The following is a 15,224-nucleotide window of genomic DNA, read 5'->3' on the forward strand; positions in this document are numbered from 1 at the left end:
CGGAGCAGCTGGCTGCAGAGCTGCTCCAACAGGCTCCCCCGGGGCCACCTGAGCAGCTGGCACCAGAGCCAGCTGCCTGGGCGGCTCTAGGGTCAGCCACACTGGCTCCCACAGAAGTCACGGAAAGTCATGGAATCAGTGACTTCTGCAACCTCCATGACAAACACGGAGCCCTAACCATAGCTAATATGATCTAACGTTGGGGCTTCTTAATATACATTGATGTTTATATAGAGAGAGTATGTTCTACTTGCCTGTGGGAAAGGATCGGCTGATGCTAGCAGTACATTTTCTGGCTTGAGATCACAATGAACAATATTTTTAAAGTGAAGATGCCTCAAGGCAACAAGGATCTATGAAGAAATACATAATCATTAACATTCAGTTTAGAATTTCATTCTCTCTATTTATTTTTAATTTCAATAGGATTCTGACAGCAATTACAATAAACAGAGGATCATTGGTTACACTTCAGTGTTTCTTAGAGAAATACACAATCACATAGAAATATAAATTTTACTAAACTTTCAAAAAATGGAATTGCTAAAAAATTCTATTATCATCACTGGCTATTATTTATAGAGTGCCTGAAAGTGTTCTAAATGCTTTACGACATGAAATAAGGTAGCTTCTTGTCCCAAACAGTTTCCATTCTAAATGAACACACAATTCACAAATTTTCACAAAATTCCTTTCCTTCAATTCTGGAGTCCTACTCCACCCCCCCCGTGAAATTTTGGGACTCCAAAAATGCTTCATGGTTTTGCTTGCAAAGCTCTGCTGTTCAAGCTCTACATTTATACTTTTCAAAATGTGCATTCAAAGTTTTCACAGCATAGGAGCCTTTTGGCAGGGGGAGAAAGGAGAATTATAGCTTGTGGAAAGATAGGGAGGCACACCTGGATCCACAGAGGAACTTAGGCATTACAGTGGTAAGCATGCCTTTAGCCCAATGGTTAGGGTGCTCAACTGGTATATGGGAGACACTAGTTCAATTCCCCTCTCTGTCTGTTGAGTACAAGGGATTTGAACAGGTGAGTGCCCTAATAACTGCAGTAAAGAGAGTCCTTCTCATTCTGTCTCTGATCCAATTAATATTTAATTACAGTGGAACAGCTTCAACAAGAGAGGCAGAGAGCCCTGTATCACAATATACCGTAGTCCAGTGGTTAGAATGTTCACCTGAGTGGCAGGGAACCTCTATTCAAATCTCCACACCACCCTAACTGCCTTGTGTGGATATTAGGCATACTGAGAGCATGCCTACTGGATCGGGCCCTGTGGGGATGATAGGCAGGGCATATGAAGGTATCAATACAGGTCTTAATAATATAATACCAGGTTTAAAAAAATTACTGGTGTAAATTATGACAACGGAAAATGTAGCAAATAATTATAACACTTGATGTTAAATACCTTTCTGGCTCTATAATTAGGTTCTTACCTGGGTAATTAAAAACTTTGTTATTCGTTCTGGCAATCTGCCTTTTTCACTTGACAAGATCATCTCCAACATGTCTCCATGGAGCTTTTCCATAACAACGAACACTCTTTCCGGTGTCTCAAACATACACTCCAGATTTACTACTCCAGGATGATGAAGGTTCTGTTAAAGATAAATATAGCAATTGAATCAAATGAGTTTTTCCCAGTACTGTAGTGAGCTCTATTTCTATATAGCTGTTCAGACTTTAGGTCCCATATACCCTGGCCACCAGTCCAGGCTCAAATGGTTTAAATAGTTTTGTCTGGTAAGTATGGGCCAAGCATAAAAGTTGTAGAGACTGTTTTCTTGGTGAGGTAGCATTAGTAGCAACATCAGCAAGGGCAAATTTAAAACCAGTTCAGCAAACATGGTATTTTTCCCAGTGTGCATGAGGCTTCAAAATTACAAATTTTTTTTCCCTAATATTTAGTATCATAAGGGTTACAAGTAAAATATCTTTGAGTTCTATACAGATTGCACCATTTTATTAAAAATAGAGAGTTGAACATTTTAGGCATGATTTCAAGATCTACAATTTTTTCTCACACATATGTGCAAACTTTCAACTCACATTTTATGACCATAAAATGGTAATTAGGTTTTAATTAATGCCCCATCACGCACATACTAGTTTCTATGGTAGCCTATCAGAACGTATGGTCTCTAAACCCATTTCATATTATTTTAAAACCAACTGTGGTATAATTTTAAAACCCATTGCTCTATGTAGTGAACCAACAGATAAGACAGTATTTCTGTGAAAAAGTTTTTAAGATTTTGAATGGTAATTTAGAAGGGCCTGTTTAAAAGAAAACGTATAGTGTATTCTAGGGCATGCCATGTGCAGAAGACCAATGCTGCAACAGCTCAATCTGTCCTATGGGGAGGAGACCTCCAGTGCAGAAGGGTAAAACTAAAAACAAAACCAAATAATCAAAAAGCTAGCTCTGTGCCTGGGAGTTGTGAAACTTTTACTGATGGTGTTCTGTGAGCCAGAAAAAACACATGACTTTATGATTCCAAGTGCAGACATTTATCTATTGGGATCAAATGACAGAGGTACAGTTACTACTCATCAATAAAAAGCACATTGACTGGCCAGCTCACAATCATAAACATCTGCAGCATTTAATTATATCCCAGTAAATTTTTTCTGTGCTCTTTATATGGATGCTGATTAGTCAAGCCAATAATATTTTGGGAAGAAGAATTATTTAAAGCAGTTGTTTTCAAATCTTTCTCAAAAAGAAGCATCACTTAACACATTTAAAATCTTTATCCAGGACTTCACTACACCATTCAAACGAAATTAGCTATCACCCAGATTGGATCATGAATTTTACATCATGATAAGTGAAGTTAAAACAGTAAATAAATGGTAATGAAAAAAAAAATACCTGTAAAATTGCAACCTCATTACGAAGTTGGCTTTCTTGTTTGGTTGGAAATCTTAGTTTGTCAATGATTTTAATTGCAACATCTCTTCCTGTTTTGCGATGTTTTCCTGCACATTATTAAAAAATACACCAATTAGCATGATTAGAGATGATAAGCATTTGATTTTTTAGATCTCATCTTCACGGTATTTTATAAGGGCAAAAATTAAGCATTTTCAGGAGAAGGCTTGCAATGAGTAGAATTGTATAAGGCATTAGAGGTTTTCTTTTGGTTTTTTTTAAGCAAATGAGCATTTCTTATGTTAAATAAATCATCATTTGACAAAGCTGCTCAAACACGATATTAATTTGGGCTATACTCAAGAAAAAAGAAAAGAACCTTAATAATTCAACCATATGATTTTCAGACTACGGGCTCAAAGCTGCAAGATTCTGAACACTATGACCCCAACCCAGCAAAGCATTTGAGTAGTTCCATTGAAACTACTCACATACTTAAATGCTTTAATGGATCATCACCTTGCAGGATTAACTCCTGAGTATTTTACATGTGATTCACAAATAGAATCTTATTATCTCAAAAATATGAACACACTTCATTGAAAATCGTTCCAAATGAGCTAATGTGCACATTGTTTATTTCTCACAGTGCTAAATCCAAATGAGGTAATTTTTTGATAAAGTCTGAAAGATAAACAGGAAATACAATTTTATGAGATTGATCCAGCTCCATTCCTAAGCATGAACCTGTATCACCACATTTACGATTAAGTTGCCCTATACTAAAAACTCCCTTTCCTTTCTCTCCGTCGACATGACATTCAGGCCATTACTAGAACCAACTTTCCGATTATGTCTTAATGTCTGTTTTCCAGAGGAAAAGTCATACTGTAATATATTTGTGACACAGTGTTTCTATTTTCTTCTTGCTTGACAAAAAACAATTATTTCCCCACCCTTCTGATATTAGTTTAAATGAAAATAATTTCCCATACCATGGAGTTGCAGTAGCAGCTCCTTATTTAATTGTTATAGTCTAATGAAAGGATTTTGTAAAAATAGCAATGACACAGTATGAAGCATTCACATTTTACAAGCAAAAAGGTTATTTCCCCCCTCTGACAGCCCTGTGAACTCAAGTCAGAATCTTAAAGTCAAGCTATGTTCTTTCTGGCTTATACACTATTGCCAGAAAAAGATTCTGCAATTCAAATTCAGTGAACAAATTCTGTTCATGATTTGCAAGCCAGAAAAGAATCCTATTTACTCTCCTCTAGCTACATTCGCTCTGCAGTGCTGACAAAAGTAAAACACAATAAAAACTTACATTTGTCATTAAGGTCAGCAGATATGACTGAATAAAAACAGGGAATTTGAGTAAACACATTCTGATTTTACATAAAAACCAGTACTTTCCATCTAAAATTCGGCATGTTTTGTCTCTTGCCAGAGGATTTTTTCCCCCAAAGTTGAAGTGGATCAGAAGAGTCATTCATGAGATATGTGACTTTTAAAAAAATAGTATTTCTCTTTCGAAAAAGGCATGATTTTTTTGTGTTCCATCTCATTCAAGAGACTTGTGTCTATGAACTTCAGGTTTACTGTGTTCACTAAGCCTTATGGAGAATTTGTGCGTAATATCTGTCCTGGGTAAAGAAATGAAGCTGCCAATTACAAGCAGAATCAAAATAAAGTAACATTGTCAAATAAAGCTAAATAAAATATGTTTAGTTTCTTAGTATGAAACATATTAAACAGACAGCTACTTTCCTGAATGTTACAGATTCATTTAAAAATCCAAATATCCTGAATGTTTAGGAAATGTTACCTGGCATCGAGACTTGTTTTTTTATATCAAAAACATATGAAACAATTGGTCCTACCTCCATAAACAATTCCAAATTGTCCCGATCCCAGCACTTCATCTGGGAAGATTTGGTATACTGTACTAATATCCTGTTGGTATGAATATAATGCATATTAAGCACTGAGATATGAAAATAAAATCTTCTTTTGAAATATTTTTCAAATGGGAACTACCATATTTTTAGAATATCACATTTTAATGACACATTAGAATAATGGAGACTCTTGGGGCATCCAGATGGATTTTCTAAAGCAAACAACTAACTGTGATGGCAGCGGGGAGTGCAGTAACCGTAAACTAGACAATATTGGCCCCCCAGTTTTTATGAGTGGGTAGAGGTGCAGAATTTAGAGGCTCCTTTTTTACTTTTTCCAAGCCCACAGCCAGAGAGAATAGTGTCAACAAGTTGTGAGTCTGAGAAAACCTAATAACTTTGGGCTTCAGATTCTTTAAACTTCTTCCCCAGCTGAGAGATGTGCAGAAAGAAAAGAGCTTCTCTCGATATTAGGGTATTCAGTGAACTCCCTCTATCAATTCCTGGTGCCTAATTGCAGGGTAGAGTAAGACAGTTGGCAGATTCACCACCTGGGGCAGACCAAATAAAGTGCAAATGCTCAAGTTTAGTTCCACATCCCTATCTTCAGGACCGTTATTTAATAAGCAGAAGATGAAGAAAGGTTCAAAATGATATAAAACTCTTTTAACAGAGCGCATTTATGTTTTCTGCACCTGGACAGAGGGAGGTAGCCCTTTCCCGGCTAAAATGGAGAGATCTATAGTAGGGCCTCCATGATCTTGGGTCTCTCTGGTCTGTGACCCCTGCCTAAACATATGTCTACACTGCAATCATGAAGTATAGACATACCTGAGCTAGCTTTAATCTGGTAACTTGGGTACCAGAGCAGTGAAGCCACAGTACTACAGACTTCAGTGTGGCTACCCCCTAAGTAAATACCCAGAGTTCCAGGCAAGCTTGTTTAGCCTGTGTTGCTGCAACTTTACTAAATCTAGCTCGAGTATGTCTACATTATACCCTTAGAGTCAGGAAGCCCGCAGGTCACATAGTTGTTCCTCGTCATGTGCCCTGTTGACTCCAGTTCCCAGTTTTAAAGGGATCAATGGCTGTAACCGGTGCACTGAGATGTGCACCCATGAGCCACAGATCCAGACCCTAGTACAGCTCCATTCTTGGGAAGATGTGCAGTGCAGAATGCCTACTCTTTCTTTGGCAACAGGAAAATGTATATTTACTAAATATAACAGGGTGCTGGTCAGAAGGCCCTGAGCCAGGCCTCTGTTAACCCAGCTCCAATTAAGAAGGATTAATTGGGGCTGGTTGAGTATGCCACACCTAATTGGTGAAAGAGAAGCAACTGCGGGCCTTATTTGCCAGGGGGCTATATAACGCTGGCAGGAGGGAAGTCAAAGGAAAGGGAGGAGCCACAGGCTGTGTATCTCTGCTGGCTGGAGAAGCTAGCTGTCCCCCAGGTTGCTGGTTTACAACTGTCTGTAAATAGAAGGTGGTGGGAGCTGATACTTAATAAAAGAAGCACTGGTGATTGCATGTGGAGGAGGTCTTTCACTGATTTGTGCGAGGGCAAGCGAAGGCGTTGTTACACTAAGATTTGAGACTATCCTCTTAGGTGTATATTTTGCAGTGCTTCTACAAACACCACCTATGCAGGCCAATTTTACCTGGTTTGCCTTTAATAATCAGCATACTGCAACAAGAGTTAACTAAGCTACCCATTCTACCTAAGCTACCAAAATGTAATTCTTCTGTCTGAAGGAAAGAGTACTACATGGGAGATTTCCTTAAGACTTAATTGTATTTCTGGAAAATATCACCAAGTGAAAAATAGCTGATGAGCAATTCTCTCAAATACTCTTCTTACCAAAACAGATCAGTTTCTTTACAAGCGTTATCATAGGGGTCTAGCACAAGCATTCAGAGAACACTCACCACATTTTCTTGAATCTGGCAGTTTGATACCGAAATACTGATGGAGATATCCCCTGGGGAAAAAAGGGAAATAAATACTCTAGATAGTTGTGCTTTTAGTTTTAACATCTACTAGACGTCTCTTCTTATTACATTACATTATATTAATGCCTGCTGATAATCCACAAAGACTGTATATAGTCCACATTTACACGATTTGAGCAATTTGGCTTCCACTTCCTTTTGGATGTGATTCATCACTTTAAACAATTCCATTCTATCCTTGGCATTTACACCCTAATATAATATTTCAGTATGTAAATGTCATTGCATGTGGGGCAAATTATTACTATTTATTATTGGTTTATGGTGTTACCCTTATTACCCATGGTGCTTTCCAGACCTTCAAGAGGGGACAGTCAGACAAAGCCTATATATTGTCTTGAGTGGCTTGAGGTTGAGTTTTCCCTTTCTAAAGGTTAGATCCCAACCACCTGAAGACAAAGAACCCTATTTTATTCTATATTGGTTCTTATAACACGCTTACCACAATAGTATCTGAGCACCTCCCAATAGTCTATTAAGCAACATGACTAATCTCGGTCATATGTGGCTCATTCTCTCTCTCAGCCTCTGCAGTGTGCAGTGGAATGCTTTAGTTTTGTGGTGTTTTATTTTTGTGAGACAGGGTTCAAAACATACATTGTGCTCCTTGTTTACATTCGAGAGGGCAGGTCAAAGAACCTCACACCTTGAGTGGAAGGTGGTGTGGACTGTGACAGTCTTTAGTTGTTGTAGGAGTTCATTCCAGTGTTGGACCAGCCCTTGAGAAAGCAATGTCTCCTGAGCAGTTGAGCTTTATTTACCCTTATGATAGAAAGTTCCATTATGCCTAAGGAGTGGAGTTGTGAGCAACATCTTCATCCCAGACTTTAGGCAATCTTTTAGATATGCTGAGCCCAGGCCATTGAACACCTTGAAAACAAGGACTGAGACCTTGAACTTAACCCTAAAACGTATGGGAAGCCAGTGAAGAGAGCAGAGGACAGATCTGATGTGATTACTGTAGCTGGTGTTGCTGAGGAAATGCGCTGCAGTGTTTTGTACGAGCCTGAGTTTCCTAAGGGCTGGAGGTTTTATGCCCAGGATACCGCATTAATATAATACTGATGGGGAGTGACAAAGGTGTGTATAACTGAGGTGAGACCATCTTACGCAAGGATGGGATGGAGTCTTCTAGTCAGTCAGAGAGCACAGAAGATGCTATTCACTGATGCTGCTAGGTGAGAGCTTAGCATGAGTGAGGAGTCCGAGAGCACTCCTAAACTCCATACTGAACTGACCATTTGTGCAAGTCTGCTTTCAATCAAAGGAGACTGAACTATAGCTGTCTTCTTGGGTTCATCTTCAATCTGCTGTTCTTAATCCAGGAGTTGATTTTGTCTCAGCACTGGGCCATCTGGGTGATAGTTGTATAAGTCATATGTGGTGAAGTGTAAGTAGAGCTTTGTGTCGTTCACAGACCAGTGATCTAGAAAGTGGAAGAAACTTTATCTTGTCCACAGGGAAGTAGCGATGGGCCCCCAACCAGCTCAGCAGACGTTTGTGTTGGCAGCAGAGCCACAATCACCCCAAGAACAGGCAGGACTACAGGGAGCTCCATATGGAGCTATGTGATTGCCTTTATCTGGCCCTGCCCACCAGCAAGCCCTCCAACAGAAAGTGATCAATGATCAGAGGAAAAGCCTACACCTCACTATTGCTCTAAATAACCCAGAACTGAGAGTGGAATATTTCCTAACCTTCCTTGAAATATCGTTTTTTCCAAAAAACAAAAGAAACTCCTATGACCCAGCTCTTGTCCCATCCCTCGGTTCCCACCCCCCTCACACAAACCCCTGCATAACTCCACTTGAGGGGAAAAGAAGGGAACCCACAATCAGAAAAGTGGGACAAAAGGAAGCGAGAACTCAATTACAGGCTCTCCAGCAACCCAAAGGTGCATAACCTTCTTTATGCTTGTTGTTCTTGCGTTGTCCTCATCCCCCAAGTGCAAGCAATGTATGTAGCCTTCTGGGACTCAGGCTCCTTCAGAACACTGTGTGCCCATGTCTGAATGCAGTCAGTATTCATGTCAGTAACTCCAGTGACGATGAGGATGATGCACTACTTTAGGACAAGCTCTAAAGTTTCTTGTACATTATTTGCTTGCTAATAAATTTGTATATTGAATATTCATAGACTCATGCAAAACTTCGCCCAAAATGTTCCAGTGAGAAACTACCAACAGCTTAAAATATATGCATGGCCAGTTCCTCCGCAGGAGTACATGGGAGGAGCCTTGTTGACTTCAGTGGAACTATCCTTATTTACACCAATGGAAGATCTAATCCATATATATTTTAATCCACTGCCTTTATGTAAAGATGGAACTGGGTAAATCAACTTACTGTGCAGGCTGGGTCCTGATCCAACCGATGCCCCTTTGGGAATGACAGGCATCAGAGCATGCTGAATTGCCATCTCCCACATTCTCGCAACATCCAGACCAATGCCACTGGTGAGAACACTATTATTCAGTGGTACACTTGAGAGGTTTTCTAGGTTTTCTCCAACATAATAAACAATATTTGCTGTGGTTATTTCAAAGCAATGAGGATTGGCTTCTTGCGACAGTAAAGAAAAGTTTTTTGCAGGTTCCAGGGACAAAATTTCAGATAATGGAATTTCCTGAGGAGAAAAGATATTTACTTTTTTCATTCAGATCTATCAACATGCTGTCAAATAAGACTAAAACATAGAGCACATTTAATTTCATTGTGGTATTAGCTGTGATATTTAACCAGGTGTAACTAAAAGCAATGTGTTTTTATGAACTAATGTAGAGGCTAACCTTGTAACTTGGACTTTACAATGCACAATTCTGTTTGGGAGGCCACTGCAAGTGATCCTTTGCAAGACTAAGTAGTGCTTTTAAATTATAATTGTGAATTTATCACAGAGATTAAGTGGGCAATGTCAGGCAGGGATGAGTAGGGCTGCTCCATACATAAGCAGACCTCCATTAGAAAAATAATTGCTACCTTTCTTATAGGTGCTGGAACTAGGGATGTGCAGGATGTTACAGCACCCCCTGGCTTGAAGTGGTTTCCATCATATACAAGGTTTACAAATTGGTTCAATGACTCTTAACACCCCCATTATAGCCATATAACTCCCATCATACGTAACACCCATTATACAAATTGTTCCAGAACCCCTGACCTTTTTTGCCATAAGTAAGGTATACATGAAGGAGAATTCAGCTGTTTTGAAGTGAGAGAGAAGACACAAATTAAGGCCCCATTCACAACACATATGCCTCTGTTTAATGACCTTTAACTTCAATGGGACCCATTTAAAGTTAAGCACATGCTTAAGTGCTTTCTTGAATTAGGGCCCAAAAGGTCAAAGATGACAGCAAAAACTTTAAAATGTTCTTTATTATTTAATATTTATATTGCCATAATGCCCAAAGGCTTCAACTATCTTTGTAACAAGGGATACCTGAGAACAAAAGCCATACCTATCGAAGTCTAAATCAGAACACTAATTGTCCAATGGACAAAATTAAAACATCTCCCTCCATATACATAGTAATTTAGATGGGTTTTATATTATGAATGATGGGAGCATTAGAAAATGAACCCTCTGCTCACAGATATGTCCTAAATGGGTTTTTCCAACAGAGTCTGAATCTCTCATCAACAGTAAAAATATTATCACTTTGACAGCATGAGTATTATGCTGGCCATTGTAACATTAAATTCTACTGCTTTTTGGTTGTGACAGGCAAGGTAAAGGTAAATGTATTCAGGTTCAACAATTAAAACAAATATTGAACAGTGTAGTTCAAAGAATTACCACTAGTGTAGTACAAATAATTATTAACTAACTCAACTATGCACTCCAATTCTTGATGATTATATGTCAGTATGGGAAAAGATTGAAAAGCCCTGCATAAATAACAGAAGCCATCTTTACCTTGTAATATTTGCTTCCAGTATCATTTTGAAAGAGTGTAATGCATTTGCTGTCTAGCCTCCAATAGTGTCGTTTCCGCTATAATAAAAATAATAATTTCTTTACAGCTTTTTTAAAGTAAATGAACAAGATATAGTTATTAAAATTCACTTTTGCAAAAGTTTTATTTAACTCTACAGTGGTTAGGTGAAGGGATACACTCTGACTGATAAAAAAATAATTTGTATTAAATGATTTGCAGGAGGACTCTGTATTTGTCTGGGGAGTAGTCTTGGATTCAGAGAGGTGACTGTTTCTGTCCCCTTGAAAATCTGTTCAGATCCATTCAATCTGCATAATGCTCAATAGAGTTTGCCAGAGGTTTGCTGCTAAAATTACTCAACATTCCATCTGCACTGAGAATGATCCCTAGTGTTTCACTTCAGCATGCCAACAAAACCCAACTTCTTATCCTTGATTCAACAGTTTCGAAGGAAAATAACCTTTTCCCCCCTCCAAGTTTTCCATCTTAGTAGCCATGGATGTTCTTGTATCAGATAGTATAACTTTTAGTTTTACAAAAGCCCTGACTCTCCTCTATGTCTAGCTAAGAAATGACAGTCAGAAGTTAAAGCTATTTTTCAGAACATCTCAGATAAGAGAGATATATTGATTTTGTTTTCTTAGATTTTTTTTCAAATTTCTTCATATTCTACTTGCTACAGTAAATCTGACACCTTTAGATTTGTTTTGTGCTCTAACTAATTCTCTCCTGGAGGAGTGAATATTTGTTACATGTGCTTCAGGCTTTGAGTAGTAGACCTGAGCTATAAAATAGTTACAACTTTAGGCCCCGATCTGCAAACGCTGAGTAGCTTTGAAGTCAATGGTACTATTTTTGTGAACAAAGTGTGTAAGTTATTTGCAGGATCAGGTCCTTCAGTATTATAAATTATATACAGTAAGAGAGGTCTTTTTTAACATTCTTTCTTACCAGTGTGTCCTTGCTGGTATAGTGAACCATCCATCCCTCCTTCATTACTGTGCTACTTTTCCTTTTTGTATGCTTGACAGATTGCACCACTCTCATTAGTGGAATATTGTTGCTTGTTGAAGGGCTTAAAAATCAATAACAGCTTCTTACAAATTAGACAATTTTAGACAAAACAGAAGAAAATCCTTTCAAAGCATGACATAGTATGTCATGGGTCCACATTTACTGTTACTAGCTGATTTGCCAGTGTGTGTTGGGGGGTATACCATCTCCCATTTTCAGTGACCACCCAAGTGGAGGAATCTGATGAGTCCATTACTGGTCCAGATTTTGAGAAACAAGCACACAACTAAATGTGCTACATCATTTTTCATCCCCATTGGAGAGGTGTGTACTTACATCTCAAGAGGGGGTGGGAGAACCATTCAGCTGAAACCACAAATATTCTAATACTACTTTTAGAAAATAGCAGGAAAAAAGTAAAAATCAAAGTCTATTGCATGCTAAAAAAAGAATATTCTTGTTTTATTTCATAACCAAACAGACCTAGGATGCTTGTTTTCTTTTCAATTTGCTGCTGCTTTATCTACAAGACAGTTATATATAGTCCTCTCTCAAACCCCTTATAAAAATATCCAGTGAAGCAGCTGCAAGAGTTATTTGAGACTCCATTCTGTTTAGGAATCAAAATATCTGCAGATTTTTCAAGCTTTTGACTTAGTTATAGACATAGTAGGTGCAATAAGATATGGTGGTAAAGGTTGTGCTACCCGGCTCACCTGATCATTCTGTTAGAATCATCATGGTCTGGGTCGGGATCTTGCATTTCCCCATTGTCACTGTGGCATCCTGTCATTGCCATCTCAGAATCATGAGCCATAGACTCGTCCATGTCATCCATAAGACCACTATTTCTTTCACTGTCATTGTCATCACTTCCCTCTTCCATGACCACATCTGACTCAGCACCAGGACTAAGCAAATCTGGAATATGGTTTTCAGAATTATATAAAAATAGCAGGGATAGGTCAAATCAAAACCATGGACTTAGGGAAAGTTCAGGTCCACATCTGATCACTACAGCCTCTAGGCCCATCTCTGCCACAAAAGTAAGCTTATCACACTGACCAAGCATGAAGTTTAACTAGTTATTGGTAATCACTATCCAGAACCAAAAACCTGTCAAAATGCAATACTTTCAGAAAGAAAATGTGAAATATGATCTTCTGTTAAAACTGCCAAAGTCAAAGCAGGCATTTTTAATCTATCGGCCTTTGTTCAAACTCTCTATACTCATGGGCATTCAGCCTCTATAATTCTTGGCAGATTATCTATGCAGCTTGAATGATTTGCACCATGCCTAATAGTTGTTGGCAGTCCACAGGTGCAGACTGATGTGTGGTTAGGTTGGAGAGCAGGAATTTCAAACCTAGCAATTTCCTGTTATGTGACCATAAGCTATTAAAATAAACTCCCGAGGTAATTATTTACCATAGCACTATATATATAAATCAAAGAAAAATACCACCCCCTTTTCACCACTTTTCCCTCCTTTGCATAGAAGTTGCAAAGAATGGCATGTTAATGCATAATATTGAACAGAAGGTGCCCATGTTTAACATGAAAATAGTAGATTGATCTCAACAGTTCCATTATAAAACAGCATTGCAATATGGATGCATCTCAGGATGGATGTGGAGTTGCTAGAGGTGAAACAAAGACAGGGCTAGGTGAAACCAGGGCCAAATTCACCAGTGATTAGGTTCCCCCTCCTTTCAAGTATTAAGATGAGGCACAGACTGCATCTCCTTAGTGGCTGCTAAAACTAGACTCAATCTCTAGCTGGAGCCAGTTTGATTCTGTTACGTATGAAGGTATGTGCTCCTTCAGCAGTAATTTAAATTTCATATTGTGTTTATATTTGTTTCTCCTAACATGGTGTTGAACTTTCTTCTTCACTTGAAGATATGAGTTGCCTAAGTGAGATTAGAAGAAAAAACAACATGTACTATATACAATATACCTATATATCTTTAGTTCAAGCAAATTATTTTGGCCTATTTTAACCCTGATGCTACACAGGCTATGATTCAACCACCCAAAACCTTTAGTGCTGACAAGTAGGAAAGACAGCATTAGATTTTCTGGGGTATTCCCTTTCAGTTGTTAGCACTGTAGTTGTTCCCACTCAGCTAGCCATGTACAGAAATCTGAGACAGGGAAATACCATCTGGAAGACTCTGAGCATTCTCCATGACCCACTCATTCTATCTATGGGGAAGGTTCTTCTCAAATGTCAGGTAATAAAAATAAAGTCAGTCTGACAGTAAAGGATGCCCAATGAAGAAAGAGAACATGAAAGCTTTTGCTGTCAATCAACTTCACACAGATGGCAAGAGGTTGGTGGGGAAGAGAGAGGAGGAAAGGTCCCTCTGGCAGACGATTAGGTACGTTAACCACTCAACTCAGAGGCAATAGTTTAATACAGTTTGGATTCTAATCATTTATATGTGGCGGTGCAAGGAACATATTATACGCCATCTTTGGCAGATGTAATCATATGGCCATGGATGATACATTAAGGTCTGGGACTCTATTTTTTCCCCAACATTTAAACATTTTTAATCTTTATGTATAATAAACCCCAAAGTGGTTAAAAATAATCTCTTACATTTAGTGTTCAATTTGTTTATTAATTAAATCATACTTTGAATTTCATAGCTCCAGACTTCAATTGCTGTTCTGGGGGAGAAGCATCACAGAGCAGATGGGCAGAGTGACATTTTTTAATTTTATTTATGTATTTAGATTTAAAGTATTAGGAAGACACCTATCCAATGCTCTAGTTAAATAAATACAATGCAATACTAGGATGAAACTTCCTGTTGTAGTGGGGCCCTACATTCCTGCATCTAGGATGCAGCACACAGAGTCCCAGTGCTGGGTGTGGACAGGTGATGGAGAACTTACTAGGTACTGGGGGAAAGGAACATTAAGCAGATATAGAGGGACAGGAGCTGCAGATGGCTGAGCCCTGCTTCTGAAGAGCTGTATGTGGGGAAGGGAGAACTGGCTTCCTGTCAGCACCTTCTAAACACTGTCTGCCTCCTTCCCCAGCAGCAGCTTCAGACAAGCTTGCCTCACTCTATCATTTCCACAGAGATAGCACCATGTGCCTGTCATCGGCTTGGCATCAGACACACGTGTAGGAGGGAAGTCAGTGAAAGCAGCATGGTACTTTTCCAAAGGGAAAGGCTGGAGTGACTGGGAAATGGACTGCAGCTGTCAGCAAGGGAAGCAGGTGGTTTCAGGCAGTGATTAAGGAGCAACTAAGGGAGTGCCTTGGTCATTCATCCCAGCTCTTGAACAACAGCACCTGTTTCACTGTCTGCCTGTGGCTCAACTCCTTCACGCCCACACTTCTTCTTAGCACTGCCCTACGTACCCCCAGCCAGACAGCAATGAGACTCAAGGACTCTCTCTGACCCCACGTAGCTCTGTGCTCATAGGTATTTGCACTGTCAAAATAGAAGTTG

At 39.0% G+C, this 15,224-nt stretch overlaps 1 protein-coding gene across 7 annotated transcripts in view; it reads right to left on the bottom strand.

The window, feature by feature from the left end:
• The window catches only part of PRKD1 (protein kinase D1), a 301,945-nt gene that overhangs the window by 25,558 nt on the left and 261,163 nt on the right, over nt 1–15,224 (bottom strand). For all 7 annotated transcript variants that reach the window (XR_012159485.1, XM_073348910.1, XM_073348911.1 and 4 more), the window contains 9 exons: nt 12,468–12,672; nt 11,689–11,812; nt 10,716–10,793; nt 9,143–9,422; nt 6,714–6,766; nt 4,767–4,839; nt 2,884–2,990; nt 1,445–1,606; nt 255–353 (listed from right to left, as the gene is read on the bottom strand). Coding sequence is in view for 6 of the 7 variants with exons in the window: in XM_073348910.1 (XP_073205011.1) it covers nt 255–353; nt 1,445–1,606; nt 2,884–2,990; nt 4,767–4,839; nt 6,714–6,766; nt 9,143–9,422; nt 10,716–10,793; nt 11,689–11,812; nt 12,468–12,672 (1,181 nt within the window). In the remaining variant the exon portion in view is untranslated. The remainder of the gene's footprint in view (nt 1–254; nt 354–1,444; nt 1,607–2,883; nt 2,991–4,766; nt 4,840–6,713; nt 6,767–9,142; nt 9,423–10,715; nt 10,794–11,688; nt 11,813–12,467; nt 12,673–15,224) is intronic.

This window comes from Lepidochelys kempii, chromosome 6 (genome assembly GCF_965140265.1).
Source record: "Lepidochelys kempii isolate rLepKem1 chromosome 6, rLepKem1.hap2, whole genome shotgun sequence".
In the NCBI taxonomy this organism is placed as follows: Eukaryota; Metazoa; Chordata; order Testudines; family Cheloniidae; genus Lepidochelys; species Lepidochelys kempii.